At 40.4% G+C, this 16,702-nt stretch overlaps 1 protein-coding gene across 6 annotated transcripts in view; it reads right to left on the reverse strand.

Moving 5' to 3' along the window:
• Nucleotides 1-16,702, reverse strand: part of CNTNAP4 (contactin associated protein family member 4) — a 250,036-nt gene that overhangs the window by 71,972 nt on the left and 161,362 nt on the right. For all 6 annotated transcript variants that reach the window (XM_040982339.1, XM_040982340.1, XM_040982341.1 and 3 more), the window contains 3 exons: nt 11,555-11,726; nt 4,685-4,791; nt 1,609-1,728 (listed from right to left, as the gene is read on the reverse strand). In XM_040982339.1, the coding sequence (XP_040838273.1) occupies nt 1,609-1,728; nt 4,685-4,791; nt 11,555-11,726 (399 nt within the window). The remainder of the gene's footprint in view (nt 1-1,608; nt 1,729-4,684; nt 4,792-11,554; nt 11,727-16,702) is intronic.

The raw sequence follows: 16,702 nt of genomic DNA on the forward strand, positions 1-16,702 counted from the left end.
CCAGCTGCAGGAGGACATGGAGCAGTCAAACCATGGCCAAGCAGACTTGGTAACTCAGCATTAATTTCATGTTATTTCAATGCCATTATTTAAATTTACAATTGAAAATGGGGTTAACGTATTTGATTTTATTAGTAACTTAAATTAAATCAGGATGTAGATAATCACTTGTTGCTGGTGGATTCCAACAATGGACAAACCAGTTGTTCTGGAATCCATTTTTTTTATTATGATGGGGAAGAAATCAATGCTTTTCTCGGGGGAGGGGAGTATTTTTAGACAAGATCTCTCAGCATCACTACTTGAAAAAAAATTTTGTTCACTGCACACTAATATCACCTTGGAAGTTAATCGGTTATTGGCATTTGAATGAGTCTATACGAAGAATCTCAGTTTCATTCATCCATGTGTCTTTGTTGTGCCAACCACACTGTCTCACTCAGGCTAATATCACAATGTCATTATTTCTAGTGGAGTTGAATCCTTCAGTTTGTTCTCCAGTGTTAGTGTGGCTTTGTTCCCATTCCTTTGCTTTGCTCACAGTGTTCAGAATCTGCTTGCGCATTTTCAACAAAACAATCACACCTGCAACACACATTCTGAGGAATTCTGACTTAGAATTTCACTGAATCAGTTTCTTGGTTGGAAACACTGACATTGTACGATACTATTTCTTCCACTCAATGACAGTTTATACTGCTTTGTTTATTTGCAACTTTTTATCTAAAACACATTTTGTACTTAATCATGTAGAAGCCTCACACATCTTTCATTAGATTTATTTCTATGTGTTTGAGATCCCTGATGTTATTGAAAATGTAACCTTCCAAAAAGTCATTCTCTAATGCTCATTACTGGTAAACACAAATACAATTAATTGGGTATTAATTTCATATTAAGTGAAAACCCTAATAATTTAGAATAATTGATCATTCAGAAGTTGTTAAGTATATTCCTAATATATAACCTGGCCACGTCTAAGTTATGAGAATAGTAGCTTTTCCTTTTAATACTTACATTTTCCTTTCTTTCTCTTGCTTTATGCACTGGCTAGAACCTCCAGTTCAGAAGTGAAGAGAGTAGTGTTAATGTTAACAGAGGGAAATTTTCTTCAGTTAACCAAACACTGATATATGCTGCTGAGTTGTTCTATGTTTACCTGCTACCAAATTTTAAAAATATCCTTTAGTTAGTTGTTTTGGGAAGTTTTCTGTTTTTCTTTTTTTTAGATCAAAACCTTCTCTATGACAATTTCTATGTAAAGTTATGTATATAAGATAAGCGTATGCTTGCATATATTTCAAAAGTATCTATCTCAAAGCTGTTATTGTTATCAATATTTTCCAAAAAACAATAATGCCTACGTCTTTTACTGTGGGACATATTAGGAAACTTCAATTTTCACATTTTCTACAAGTACCACATACATAGAGAAATGACAATATTTTAAATAATTACCACTTAACTATTTTTTAAAGATATTTTCAGCTCTATTGAACAGCATAGATCTTAATCAAGTGGCAAATGAAGTCAACTTTCCTTTTAATTTTGTCTAAGTAAAGCATTCATGATAAAATGCTGCTGTCAAATGAGAGTTGACTTACTCACCAGTCATATTGCAATAGAGAAGGAACGGTCCCAGGGGCCCGCTTCCATCCGAATCTACGTAGTAAAAGCCTGAAGTGTTGCCTTGGTGCCTATAGGCTTCGCAGGACTGCTCATAGATGGCTGTGGAAAAACCACATTGGCATAAATGCAAGAGCAGCAAACGAATATCTCAGATCTTAATTTGGGACCCAGATCTCTAATTTTTACCATCTTAGGTTATACATTAAAAAAGTTAAAAAAATGTTTTAGAATAACACTCAGCCTTTTAATTAATATGAATCAAAGTGACCATATGGGAAAAAGAATGAGACTGTATTTTACTGCTTTTTATCACCAAAGAAATATGAGAAAACTTTGTAAAAAATGGAAATTTAGCATATTTTTACATTGCAAAAATCAAGAGAAGAGAAGATTGGTGTTTAAATATTTACACCTTATAAGAATGATATGATTTCTGGTCTTAAGACATTCACTTTCGAAGTTCAAATTCTAAAATCACCTTGTGGTAACCCAATAGTTAAAGTACAAGTGTAGAACTTCCTTAGACAATCTGCTGTTATCCGATAATTAAACAATAAAAAAATTTTAGCTGGCATTGTAATTATATTCCTTCTTACATGAAATTAGCTATAAAATGCTGTTTTCATAAAATAAGTAGGATTCACAAAGTTCCTAATCAATGACTTTTTAAGTTATTCACAAAGGAAAGGTTCTCTGATTCTCTAAAATAAAAATTCACGAAATTTAAAATTCAAAGCAAAAGAAATAGTTCTATGAAACAAGTTCCTGCAGTAGTCTCCGTGTGTTTGGAACCGAAGCTGGGTGCCTGTCACATAACCGCACCAGGTTTGATATCAAAACCCTCCTGTCATGCACACTTTTGGACACCTAGCCAAAGGTAGAAAGTTTCCTCTGAGCATCAGAAAAAAAAAAAAAAAAGAATCAAGATATTCTTCCTTGAATATTTTTCAAATTTTATAATCGCATTAATGAGTATTTGAGACAACCTGAAATAACGTGGCCAATGTGTCAATATCACAACAATTTCAAATAACGATGTCAATATTCTTTCCATTCCTCTACAGGCTGATCACTTTGTTTTGTTCCCATTATAGATTACAAGTAACTTAACCCCTGATTATGGGTGAAATGTGGTTTATCATCAGCAAATGTTATTCATAAAATCTTCAGAGGCACTCAAATATATTTATATAATTGATACAACTTAGGAAGGACTGTGGCCACAGCAGGTGGGCCAGCAGAGTCTCCTGCTCACACCCTGCCTAACCTTGGAGCCCAGGCTTCCATCTCAACTCTGCAGGCATACAAAGCAGTGTGCGATGTAACAGACCCAGGGTGGTAAGGCTGAGGACTGTGCACCTAACATTTCTGCCTGAAGTCAAGGCTATAAGGGATACCCCTAAGAGGTAAATTGTTCATAAATGACAGGAATAACATGAGAAACAATGGGCATAACGGTTTTCCCGCCATATAGATCACCCAAGTGGACAACAAAATGGCTGAGCATCAACAGCACATGTAATAACTTCACTAGAAAAATGCATGGTTCATAATAGAGGAAAAGGTTCTTGGTTTTAATCCCTCACGCCACAGAAGGTTTTCCAGGCTCAATCACTGAAGTAGCCTTGGACAGATTGATTAAGATCTCTGTATTACCCCACTATTTATTAGGGAAATTAGTGCCCTCCTATTACAGTGTTATCCAAATCAATATAGGGTATATGATGGTAAGTCAACAATGGGCATTGGAAAATAGTGAACCATTATGATCAAGAAAACTATTATTTACACCCTTATCCTGATTGAAGTGGGTTGTACCCCTAGCCCCAGGCTTAATGTGTTAAAACCTAATTCCCATTGGGCTATCTGGAGCAGGGCAGGGCTTGATGGTGACCAGCTCATGAGAATAAGATCTCATGACTGGAGGCTTGGCGTAATGGCTCAATGGGTACATCCTCATGTTGCAAGCACCACATTCCCATACAGACATCAGTTTGTGTCCTGGCTGCTCCATTTCCCACCCAGCTCCCTGCTTATGGCCTGGGAAAGCAGTGGAAGGTGGCCGAAAGCCTTGGGACCCTGAACCTATGTGGGAGACCCGGAAGAAGCTCCTGGCTCTTGGCTTCAGATCAGCTCAGTTTGAGCCATTGTGGCCATTTGGGAAATGAACCAGTAGATGAAAGATCTTTCTGTCTCTCCTTCTCTCTGCAAATATGATTTGCCTTTTTTGTTAAAAAAAGAAAAGAGAGAGAGAGAGATTTATTTTCATTGGAATAAACTAACCCTCCCACAATCTGTTCAGCATTGTTTCTGAGAATTTCTGGGGTTTAATTGTACCATGAATAGGGCCCGGCGTGGTGGCGCAGTGGTTAAGGTCCTCGCCTTGCACACCCAGGATCCCATATGGGCGCCAGTTCTATCCTGGCAGCCCTGCTTCCCTTCCAGTTCCCTGCCTGCGGCCTGCAAAAGCAGTCGAGGACGGCCCAAAGCTTTGGGACCCTGCACCTGCGTGGAAGACCCAAAGAGGCTCCTGGCTTCGGATTGGCTCAGCTCCAGCCGTTGCGGCCGCCTGGGGAGTGAATCATCGGACGGAAGATCTTCCTCTCTGTCTCTGCTCTCTGTCTCTCCTCTCTGTATATCCGCCTTTCCAATAAAAATAAAATAAAATAAATTAAAAAAATAATTGTACCATGAATAATGGCTTGGCAGTTGATTATGTCTGTTTATTTCATGACTTCCAGAAAGTTCAGAGCCATGTCAGGTAACAGAATAAAATGACCATGTGCTCTACATTTTATTTTGCTTCTTATCCTTAGACATATTTGCTTTCTCTACCTGCTTTCTCTTTTTCCAGCTATCTTACTCTTGTACTTTTTGTATTATGTTTCTGTCATACACAAGAAGTGCCCTGGAGAGTAACTGGATGCTAAAACTCAGAGTTGCCTGTTCCAGCACAGGAGTGCACCTAGCTGGAAACATCAACCTATAACTGAAAAGGGAAAAAGAAGCAAGGAAGTCATCACAGGGACAGAACAAACAGGTGTGTCTGGCTTACAGTTATGGCAGGTGGCTCCTCTGTACCCCGTGTTGGTGCAGTTACAGTGGAAGGTATTCCAGGATTGGGAGCATTCACCACCATGTTCACAGTAGTTGGGCAAACACCTGCAAGAAGGCACAGAGGCAATCACCGTGTTTCTTTGTTAGGTGTCATAAAGTACTAATCATTCATGCACAGTCATGTGGAAGAAAGACATCAGCCATAACATAGAGTGAGTTTCACATGACAAATGGTTATTCAGTCACTTGTGAAGGTACTTTAATCACAAACCAAACCCTAGATCAATACATGCATCAGATTTCAAACAATTCTTAGGTGGTTGTGACTGCTTAATTTTCAACATATCTCACTATTATCGGAGCCCTTTATTTTCCCTAAGTGACAGAACACAAATTCTGTATGTTGCAAAGAGTATCATCAGCTTACATAAAATAATATTTTATCATACTGAATTACTATATTGTTTAGATATTTAAAGGAAGAAGGAATTAAAAGGAGTGGGCACCGTGGAACCCACCATGGCAGGTGAAGCCTCTGTTTTGAATGCCTATTTTCCATATTAAAGTGCTTGGGACTGAATTCCAACCTGCTTCCCACCCAGCTCCCTGCTAACGTGAGAGGGAAGCCAACACATGATGCCCCCAACAGTTAGGTCTTGGACATTCATGTAGGAGGTGTGAATGGAGACCCAGGCTCTTGGCTTCAGCCTGGCCACATCTCAGCTGTTTCAGGCATTTGAGGAGTGAACCAACAAGTTAAAGACTCTCTCTCTTCCCATACACATCTTCTCTGCCTTTTACATAAACAAATAAAATTTTAAAACAGAAGATGGAATAAAGAGAAGGAAGGCAAAAATCAGGAAGAAAGGTGTCTGTATTAGCTGAGGCCACCAGGGATGTGGAAAGCTTCAGGGTTCAGACTCATGGCCTCCAGGCAATGAGCTGGATTCTCTGGGGGGCAAAGTGGATCTCCAGGGGCTCCAAGGATATTCCGAATGTCCAAGAGAAGTGAGGGCCACATCTGTCAGGCACTTTGTGACTGACTAGCTCACAAAGCTCAGCTTCAACATGAGCTCATAAAATATTCCTTTTAATCACAGCTCATCTCAAATAAGCTGGGTTAATAATTAATAGGGAGTCAACAATTATAATGTCGAATCAACAACTGATTCCAAGCTCTTAATATTTGTACAGAAGCCAACAGGTACACATAGCAAAATCACTCAATAATTGCATGCAATTCAAAATAAAGAATATCCAAACTATGTGTATAACTTTGTTTTTAATAAAATGCTATATATTTATGGCAGAAAACATGATATTATATATAAAGTGAAGTGAAGCAAATAAATATATCCATCACAGCTCACATAGCTCTTTGATTTGTTGCTGTTTTGTAGCAAGAGTAGATAAAATCCACTCATTTAGTACTGTGTGAGGAGATAGAGGGAATAGTAGGCAGTTAGAATTTTTCTGGTCCCCAAGTTATTTTTTTTTTAATATAAACTTGTATTTCTTCCCCATTTCTTAACTTCCCCAGAGTATGTTTTTCAAGGACTCTGTCTCTCTGAGGAAGGATAGAGGGACAGATTTAACATAGGAATTTACCATATCAAGAGTTGTAACAAAAGCAAGGAGAAGTGCCCCACCCAATCTCATCTCTGGGCCACTGTCAGATGGTGCCCAAGTGATCAGCTCATCACTAGAAGGGATGAGAAGTTAACGGGTCCTACCTTCCTGAGTCTGTCTGTTCTAGAGCCAGGTGCCACTGAGAACAAGTTCTTTCCTTTGTCCTTTGGCTAACTCCCCTGAGATGATGCATAAAAGATACCATCTTCACCATTACCTTGGAATTTTTTCTTTTCCACTATGGCAGGAGGTCTAGAGTTCTTCCTCAGGACACATGGAACTCCCTTCTGCTACCATGGCAGGAACCCTTTTGTAGTGAGTCCAGGGTCACAAGCTTGGAAGCCACTGCACCCCACCACCTGGGTGTTCCTTCCTGCCCACCTGTGACTCTCACCTATCACCTGAGAGGGAAAGGTATTGCATTGTTGTGTAACCATTCCCCTCACAAGCCCCTAGAAAGGCTCAAGGAGGGGCTTGCTCTCTAGCTCATGCACTTCTGTTGCTCTGGCACTCCAACTCTTGGCCTCCCCAGTACCTCTGATGACAGGTATCCCCTGAGCAGGGCCCCTGTGTGTCTGTATTCCTCACCCTCTGTTCACTGCTTGGATGGGACAATGAAGGTAGCAATGCTAAGATGCTTTGTATTTCTGGTTTGTGTGCTGTCGGGAGTTCCAGGAGAGGCCTAGCAGAAGTGGAATGTGGGCAGAGAAGCCAGGCAAAGGTGAATGTCTGCAGCTTTGTAAGTGTGTCCAGGTTATTTGTTGCATGTCTCTTAGGATAAATTATATTGTTGGGGAAGCTGGGACAAGGGTCTTCAGCTTAACAGATGGACTTGAGGGTAATGACCATTTGTTCCTCTTGGGGTTTTGATTGACTGGAATGCCATATGGACTTGTGATTTGCTATTTCTAGTGGGCCCTGTTATCACCAAGCTTGGTTAATAAAGACTCCTTAATAAATCTTAGACATGTCTGGTGTGATCTTGCTCAAACCCTATAACACTTTTTCCCTTTTTTCCTAAATTAATCCTGCTTTGCAAACTTGAGTTTGTCTGCATGAAAATCCTTCTTTTGTGTGAGACAAGCAGCAAGGTTGCTGTCCTGTTTTTGCATCCAACATCCTACAACAGTATGAATTCCAAATGCAATCAATTTTTTTTGTCTTCACATTGTACATTAAATGTCTAGATTCAGCCAGTTTTTGAAAAGAATAAGTAAGTTGCTAGGACATAAATACTTACTAAATTGTTGGGACCTAAATCATTTTTTAAAAAATCAGATGGTTAGGTTTATCTGTGGGCATAGAAGCAGGATACAAATGACTTGGGATGCAAAGGACACCAAAGGAGACTCTAATCTGACCTCAACCAGCCCTGACAGACTCCTGTGGCTTTAACACTTGCTGCCCTCCACTGGGCCAGAGTCCACACTTGACCACCCTGACTTAACCTGCAGTATTTTTTAAAATTCTTTAGGGCTTAGACATGCAGCCTCCAGGCAATGAGCTGGTTCTCTAGAGGGCAAAGTGAAGCCATGATTTCTTTGTTCCTTTGAGATGTAAATATTCTGGTGGTTAGGCAGTTCTACAATCCAGAAACCTTTTCCTAAAGGGCCTGGAATCATTCCCTTTCAAATGTAATCAAGAAAGATGAAGTCCCTGTCTCTCCAAGTCCCTAGGAGGAGGAGAGCCTAAAGCACCAATTAGCAGATGAGCAAGCTCTAATCACCTAAGTGGCATTGTTAGCCAGTTGTTTGCAAGTAAATACTGAAATCATTTGAATCTAAACCACATTGGAAAGTGCTAAGAATATCTTCTGGCTTGGAGACAAGGTAAAGAACAAGCAAAAGCCCACTAAAAGGACAGGTAACCCTACGTGGGGAACTGGGCCCCAAATAGCACTTATCAGATTATTGATGCCTTTCAGAATGAAGACCGAAAGATTGATCAGACCACAGTCTCAACACTCCCATTCATCCCAGGTTTAAAATCACTTGAACCACAAAACCAGCCAAGAACAGATCCATGATGAGGTTTCTGCCACCTCCTTTACCCACACTAAGGATGGGAACTTCCTATCTCGCTTATGGGATTCTTCCAATCTTAACCACAAATATTGTTATTGATTTTTCTTGATTATAAAAAATAGATGTCCACTGCACAGAAATCAAGCAAAGAAGACACGTCATACCAACCTCCTTAGGTAGAAGTTATCCTTACAAATAAATACATATGTATGTGCTCGCATGCATAGACACAATCATGAAGTCAATGCTATATTACAACCTGTGTGTTCAGTTTACAAAACTAAATCATGGGCACCTTTATAAGTTCTGTAAGTTCTTATATATTTTATTTAGCATTTTTATAGATCTGTAAGCAATCATTTAAAGAGAATGTATCATTACTTATTTAATTTTTAATCACTTCAAATCAATGGCAATCTAGAAAAAAAAATCTTAGAAATGTCTGGTGTGATCTCACTCGCACCCCGTAACAGTCTCACAGACCCAAACCACATTTGTAGAAAGGTAGGTGAAAGGGGTTTGCCTAAGCTCTAGGAGGCATTCTTACTTACTCTGCTATTTCCATTTGACCAGCTTCTGGAAGTCCAACTGAAGCCTTTTATTTCTGATTATGATTAGGTTTTTTTTTCACATTTTAGATAAAGTCTGAATTGTGAGCTTTATTTAAACTCATTATATGATAATGTTAGACAGCTAGTAACCTACGACAATTTATATCATATGGTGTTGCATTCGTTCTCACTTGAAGGCTCCACACAATTGTATTTTGCACTTTCTCCCTTGCTAGTCAATCCAATTCAAGGTAAGATGATCCATCAACCCATTTTCTCTGGCCTCTAAAGCTTTTCCCGCAGACATTTCCATCATTGCTCTCATTGCTTGCAAACGTGAACGAATGCAGACATCAACATGCCGTAACTTGACATGATGTGTAAGTGTTTGATTTATCTTGATTGCCTGTCCACTCCAATTGACATTTTGAAAGACTTTCACACCAAGTAAATGTTGGCTAGAATTAATGATGCTCGAGTGAAAGCTCTGCACTACCATCAAATTTAGGAAAAATAAACAACATTGGGTACCTGTGGGTCCTAGGATAAGGATGTTCAGGGAATCTGAATGTCTTATCTCATTGGTCTATGGCAGAAACCATTACCCTGTCTGAGCCCCACCCCTTAAGAAGCAATGTCTTTACAATTACAAGAGGCAGAATGACACAACTGAAAGAGACAAACCACACGTGAGCACAGAGGAGGAAGGGCTGTGCCAACAGCAGAAGACGTGGGCTGCAGACAGCATCAGCTGGGAGGAGGGACATGGCCCAATGGTGAAAAGGATGCAATGGAGGCCCAAGACAGGGCACAAGGACTGAGGGCCAGAGGGACTCAAGGGGACAGCATGATGCAGGAACAGAGGCTGGGACTGGGGCAGCCAGGAGCTCCCAGTGATCACCACTGTCACACAGTAGCCACTCTGTTCCCCACAGGCATCTGGAGACCAGATGCACAGCACACCTACCTCCTCACTGCCCTCAGGGAATGGCAAACACTGTCTGTGGCCAAGATATGGACCTTCACCCATCCAAGGATGCGCTTGGAAAGCTGAGGTCATGACGTGTGTGCTGTTGCACCGTTTGCAGCTCAGGGTCCTGGCTGTGTGAGTGTGAGCTCATGTTTGTCTATAGGGATAGCTTTGAGTGTCAGTTTGATTCTCTTCAAGTTGGTTATAGTTAAAAAAAAAAAAAAAAGAAAAAACTGGTACTATGTGTTTAATATTATTTGTTTTAAATTATAATTCATTAAGCCACCTGATGATATATTTATTATTCATGAATTAAATATTAACTACCACAAAGCCTAACCAGAAGCCCAAGAGGCTGCCTAGCAACACAGGAGTGCATTGCGAGGGGCCTTTGCTGGATCAGCGTGTTTGTTGGGCTTTGAGGCTGGGCGATACCTCTTCTCAGCTTATCTACTTCCATATTTGTAGGAATTGAATTCAACCAAAAGCAACTTTTAAGGGCTTTTTCAAGGGTTGATGTAAGTTTGAATCCACATAAATTGTTTAGCAGAGGGCTTGGTGTACAGATTTTTAGAAATCTGCAAATGCTGTAGCTTGCCCGGGAACCCCATCAGTAAAATGCTGTCTTGATATTAAAAAATAAATAAATAGGGCCCGGCGCGGTGGCGCAAGTGGTTGAAGGTCCTCGCCTTGCACGCCCGGGATCCCATATGGGCGCCGGTTCTAATCCCGGCAGCCCCACTTCCCTTCCAGCTCCCTGCCTGTGGCCTGGGAGGGCAGTCAAGGACGGCCCAAAGCTTTGGGAACCTGCACCCGCGTGGGAGACCCGGAAGAGGCTCCTGGCTTCGGATCGGCATAGTATCGGCCCGTTGCGCTCACTTGGGGAGTGAATCATCGGATGGAAGATCTTCCTCTCTGTCTCTCCTCTCTGTATATCCGCCTTTCCAATGAAAAAATAATAAAAATAAATCTTAAAAATAAATAAATAAATAAATAAATAAATAAACAGAGCATACCTGGCAAGATGATTTTCCTATAGCTGCCCATGCCCAAACATTATTTTTACTTATTAATGAGTCGTTATTTTAAAAGTCTCTTATCCTCTATAATTGGCTCTCAGATCCCAATTTATACCCTGGATCCACTCTCCTGCGGAAGCCACGGGGTCAACACTGCACCTTGATCAACATCACGGCGCTTCTAGAACACAGGAAGGGTTCTTTTTCACTTTCCCAGCGGAGAAGTTGCCACCAGCTGCTAAAGGTGCTAATTAGCAGAATAGCTACTAGTGGTGTCCCTGGCCACAGAAAAAACCTCAAAGGAATCTGATTTACGAATGTCTGATGATCCATTTGTCTATTCTGAGGCCCTAATCTATCGGTTTAATGACACACTTTTGCTACACTTATATCCATTTAAAATTACAGCAGCATTGGCATTAGCATTTGTGAATTGGCAGCATGTGTGTCCTCACATAAATAACAGGGCCAAATGGCCTGTATCTAAATTTTATCATTTGATATATTATGTAGAAAACAAAAGATGCATTTCTCTTACAGAGTATGATCCATTTTCTGTGGAGCAGGTGACAAGCGGTAAAGAGCAGACAGAAGTGCTATTTCTCTATAGAAGATTTTAATCGGCTGCCAGAAGTTTGAAAACAGGTCAAAATAAAGAAGTGTGACTGTCCTTACCTATCTGAGATGCCACACGAGTCTATCTGAAGGTCACTGAAGTTTCCGAGGGACCCCTGCTGAACTGCAATCAGATCCACCACCTTGTCGCTGATGGAGATGAGCCGCATACACCCCTGAAAGCCACCCAGCGGACTCTGACATTGGGATCCGAAGCTTTTGTCAGGGCAGCCTGATAAAGACAAAGCAAGACCAAGATGGAACCTAACGCAACAGGGGCCAGTACTACAGAATATTGCATTAGAAAAGGCAAAGATCATGGCGTTCGACAATCTTCTGGATTAAAAATGGGGAATAAACTCAAGGCAGCCGTCATTAATTTGATCCAAATTGACAACAATCACAATTCTTACACAGAATGTATCTTTGCCTACACATGATTCACTGGAAATCATCACTGTTATCATAATGGGTCAGCATCCTAGCCTAATGCAACTTTGAAAAATATATATATATATTAGGTCTAGAACCCCCAAACATGTCAGTCAGAAATATTAAATTGATAAAAAAAAAACAAAATCAATAGTAGTGAAATGTCTTCATACTATTTAGAAAAGGAGTAATGTTGACTTGTAATTAAATTATCAACCATTTTCTGAGTCAAACATTTGATTTCCTAGTGCCAGTGTCATGACATAGCAAGTTAAGACGTGACCTGCTCCTCGGGCAGCTCACAGGAGCTTCGGTGCAAGTCCTGGTTGCTGTACTTCCAGTCTGGCTCCCTGCGAGTACCACTGGAGAAGCAGTGGAAGGTGATCCCAGTGCTTGGGCTCCTGCCACCCTTGTGGGAGACCAGATGGAGCTACAGGCTGGCCCGGACCCAGCTTTTGCAGCTCTCTGGAGAGCGGGACAATGAATGGGAGAACTAACTCCTTTTCTTTCTTTTCCTCCCTCTCACATCCTCCTCCGTACCCTTGCCTCCCTATCCCCAATCTCTAATTGCTTCTCAGATGAAGAAGGCAAATTTTTTTCAAATAAAAATTTTATTTCCCTAGAGAACAGTTCCATACACACAGATTTTTAATAAATTCTAGTGTTCTCGTGTCAAAACATTTCACTATTTAACTTTATTTATTCTTTGCCTCATGAAAAGAATGTCCCATTCATATTGCCTTTTTCTAGCATTTACTTAAGACTTGTGTCTAATTTTTTTTAATAATAAAGAAATACAATATTAACTATTATTGTCTGGGGTTTAATGATATTCTCCATGTTTCTCTGTCCAAGTGAAATGAAATGTTTCATAGAATATGAACATATTACTGATATATTTTTTTATTAATCTTTTCATGTTACTATGGTTGTCAACCACTGTTACAATTCCAAAAAATAAAAACGAATCAGCAATTTACTAGTTCCTGTATAAGCCATGCGAGTTTGGGATCCAGAGACTTCCGTTATCTTTAAATACACTGACTAAGGATATTTCTCCTAATGCTCTGTTTTTCTGAACAAAATATATTTACATGGTAAGAGCAGACCAGCATATTGAAATATCACATTTTAACATAATTTTGAACTTTCGAATTTAACATATCAAGAAAAAATATCAAAGCTTTTTTGAATATTAATTACTGTGCATGAACCTGCCCACATTTCCAGAACTTAACATTCTTCAGTACTGAAGGTCTGGTTACTCTAATCTTGATGTTTTCCAGGTGACTTACTCAATTATGCACATCAGGGATTGGGTCGGCACTGTGGTGTAGTACATTAGGCCTGCAATGCCAGTTTAGGTTTGGGCTGCTCTACTTGCAAACCAGCTTCCTGCTAGCGTGCCTGAGAAAGCATGGGGCCAACATGGGAGGCTCCTGGCTCCTGGCTTTGGACCAGCACAGCTCCAGCTATTGTGGCCATCTGGGGTGTGACCTGGCTGGTGGAGGATCTCTGTCTCCTCTCTTTGTGATTGCCTTTCAAATAGAAACAAATAAATCTCTTTTCTCTTTCTTTCTTTCTTTCTTTCTTTCTTTCTTTCTTTCTTTGTTTCTTTCTCTCTCTCTTTCTTTCAAGAACATCAAGGTAAGAACTGAAAGGATAATAGCTCAATAATATCTGGGGCTAAATATAATATGGCAAAAACACAAACAGTTCACTCATCTCATTTTTTTTTCCTGGTGGTCCTTCTTGACACATTTAAACTATTTCTGCAGTATGCCTATAGGTGGGCTAAACCAAACAAGTGCAGAACCACAACTGAGAGTCCCAGAACTCTGCACTGAGCACACTGTCACACTGCAAGGCACTTCATGTTCCTAGCAACCAGATTCCAGAAGCAACACAGAAGGATTCAGCCAGGTTCGTCTCAGTAGTCTATGACAAGATGCGGTCATGAGTGAATACAATCTAATACCAGAGAAAAGTTCAGCAAAGAACCCATCTGAAATAAAAGTTCTAAAATAGGAGCTTTCTGAAGAGTACTTAATGCTGAACTAATGGATGGATCCATTACTAGAGGCAGTCAGCATGTCAAACACCTTGAGGATGACAGGTAAATTATCACTGTATGTCACTGTACCAGAGTAAGACTTAAGCTAGACTCCACGGTGGTGCAGCCGGTTCACTGGGTGGATAACATTTCCCTTGCACCAGGGAGGAAGGATGTGAGGATGGTGCCCATGGCTTAGGGTCCCCCAGATTGTGCTGCACGGCATGCTACATATGGCACCAGGGTACCAAGGGGAGAGTCTAGAAATGACAGCCCTCAATCCAGACAGCCCAGATTCAAAATTTGTGATTTGCAAATGATAAAAACTAAGCACAATGCACTACTCATAGCCTGCTTGAAAAGCTCTCATCTGCAGATAGAAAAAAATAGGTGGTGGGTGAACAGAGGAACTTGGGGCTGACCTGCAAGGGACTATTTCAGTTCAGGAGCTGGCTCTCTCCCAATAAGGGAGGCACATCCAAGCTGCCATAGAAAGGGGATTCAAAACGTGGGCTGTGGGAGAGAGACTGATCCTTGGGAAGGACAACTCACCCAGACTGACACTGTTCTGAATCTGGAAGTCTGCAGGTGAATTTAGAAGAAGTGAAGGGATGAAACATTTCCTACAACATGGATCTTCTTTGTTTTCTAATTGAATACAGGTTTGCTATGATGACTCATTGTCAAAGTGGGCTCAGGCCTTGGGACAGAAAGCAATCTTTTGGGCTAAAATCGGGAAGAGTCGACCATCCCAGAACACTACAGCACTGACTGCTAAGGAGGGCCCTTGTGCCAGTGCTGCATGTTATGCACTCCAGTTCTTTATCAACTGTACTTTTGCTCACAATATCCAGAGGCATCACATGCAAAGATGAGGTGCCTGCTGGGAAGCTTCTCCCCTTGAGAGCCAGCCCTGGAATCCCAGGCAGGCATCCAGGAGGGTGGACCTCCTCAACCAGGCCCGGGAGGCACAGGCTGGGCCCACGAGGGACAAGGAGGTACAAAGTCCCTTCCTGTCGCTCAGCCTCTTGTTCTCCATCCTGGAAATGTAAAGATTGCCTCGATTTCAAAAGTCACGTGTTCCAGTGATCATCAGATTCCTGTGCCCAGGTCAAGCATGTTCTAGGACTGTTATCTCCCCGGCGGAGATGACGAATAAACAGAGGTACCTAACTGGAGACTCAGAGTTGGAACTTTATTGTATATTGTGAAAGTTTCCCTGGCATTTTGATGAGGAACACCTTTAACAGAGGAGAATTTATGAAGGACACAAAAGGCAAAGTAATTTGAAATCCAGGAGAATGTTTATCTGGGGGAGAGCCAAGGATATTATCCCAAAGGGACAAACATGTACTGAAAACTCTACTCCTTCTAAAGCTAAGGGATGCCTGCATAGTCGTGGGCTTCCAAATTGATTAGTATTATCAAAAATATTCATAAGATGGGTACAATATAGGAAAATGCTTGACACATATATAGTAGCCCCCTGTAACTTTTCTATAAATCCATAATTATCCAAAATATCTTAATATATGAATAGTGTGTACCATATGTATCACAATGCAAGCAAGCAAAATTAAAATGCACAAGTTATATGTTTCACTACAAAATAATACTACAGCGTGAATAAAAGCAAGCACTAGAGAAAAAAATTCTCTGTAACAAAATAGCTAAGCATTGCCAAATCTGAACAGGAAGGATGTAAAACACTTTAGAAATGATGACTCCACTTTCATGACTTACAAACATGTTTATCCAGTCTCTTATTTTGCATCATTTAATAATATGTCTGCTATGTCTTATCTTTTTTAGTGGTTCTAAATCCTTTCCTTGAAGTTAGAGCTCTTGGTTAAGTTGTTCTATATATCTTATTATTGATTAAAAGAATGTATACACAGAGGTTGCCATAAAATCAATCTTATATTCCAAAACAACCTGGTTCAGAAATGAACAAAACTCAGTAAAGCAAGCAATTATACTTTTAAAAACTATTAGCACTATGTAGTCTTTCACAGGAATAAATTATGCTGGGTTTTGCTTATTTGTTTGTTTAGCTGGGCTACTGACACCAATTTAAAAAATAACACCACCAACAGCAACTATTCAAATGCAACGTATTGATAACAAAACAAACATTATGTAAGAAACACTGCAAGTCACAATTAGAAATGTCACTATTAGTAATTTTATAACTTTGCCTTTTCAATGGAAAAGGATATTTAATAAAAATATTTCCAATAAAAGATTCATTCCTACTGCCCAGGGTTCCTTTCTCCAGATCTACTCGGCATGTAAACATTCCCTGTGTTCTTGTTCTTCAGAGGAGATGGCCTGGTGTGAAAGGTGGCAGCCCTCGCTCCATCAGATGTATCCATGCATTATTACTTTAAGAGAAGCGGTTACTACGGCTAATTAAGTTGGATCATTTGCCTATTGGCATATTATTGCCCTTCTGGATTGGGCAGTGAGGAAAGCAATAAGATGCTCTTGAGGAGCTAAGAGGCACAATCAGGAAAACACTGCAATAAAATCAACCATAAAATCAGAAGAAGACATAATAAGGACCATTTAACACTAGAAAAACATAGCAATCTTTGGAGGTAAGAACTAAAGAGGGTGACCTACTTAAAGCCAGTCTCATTACAGAAATTGTAAACATAAGTAAGTCCTCCTTCTAGAAATGCATTTCAGGTCATAATTTGTCATCTTGATGCATTCAACAT

Source organism: Ochotona curzoniae, unplaced genomic scaffold, assembly GCF_017591425.1.
Source record: "Ochotona curzoniae isolate NIBS_2020 unplaced genomic scaffold, NIBS_Ocur_1.0 contig_3622, whole genome shotgun sequence".
Taxonomy (NCBI): Eukaryota; Metazoa; Chordata; class Mammalia; order Lagomorpha; family Ochotonidae; genus Ochotona; species Ochotona curzoniae.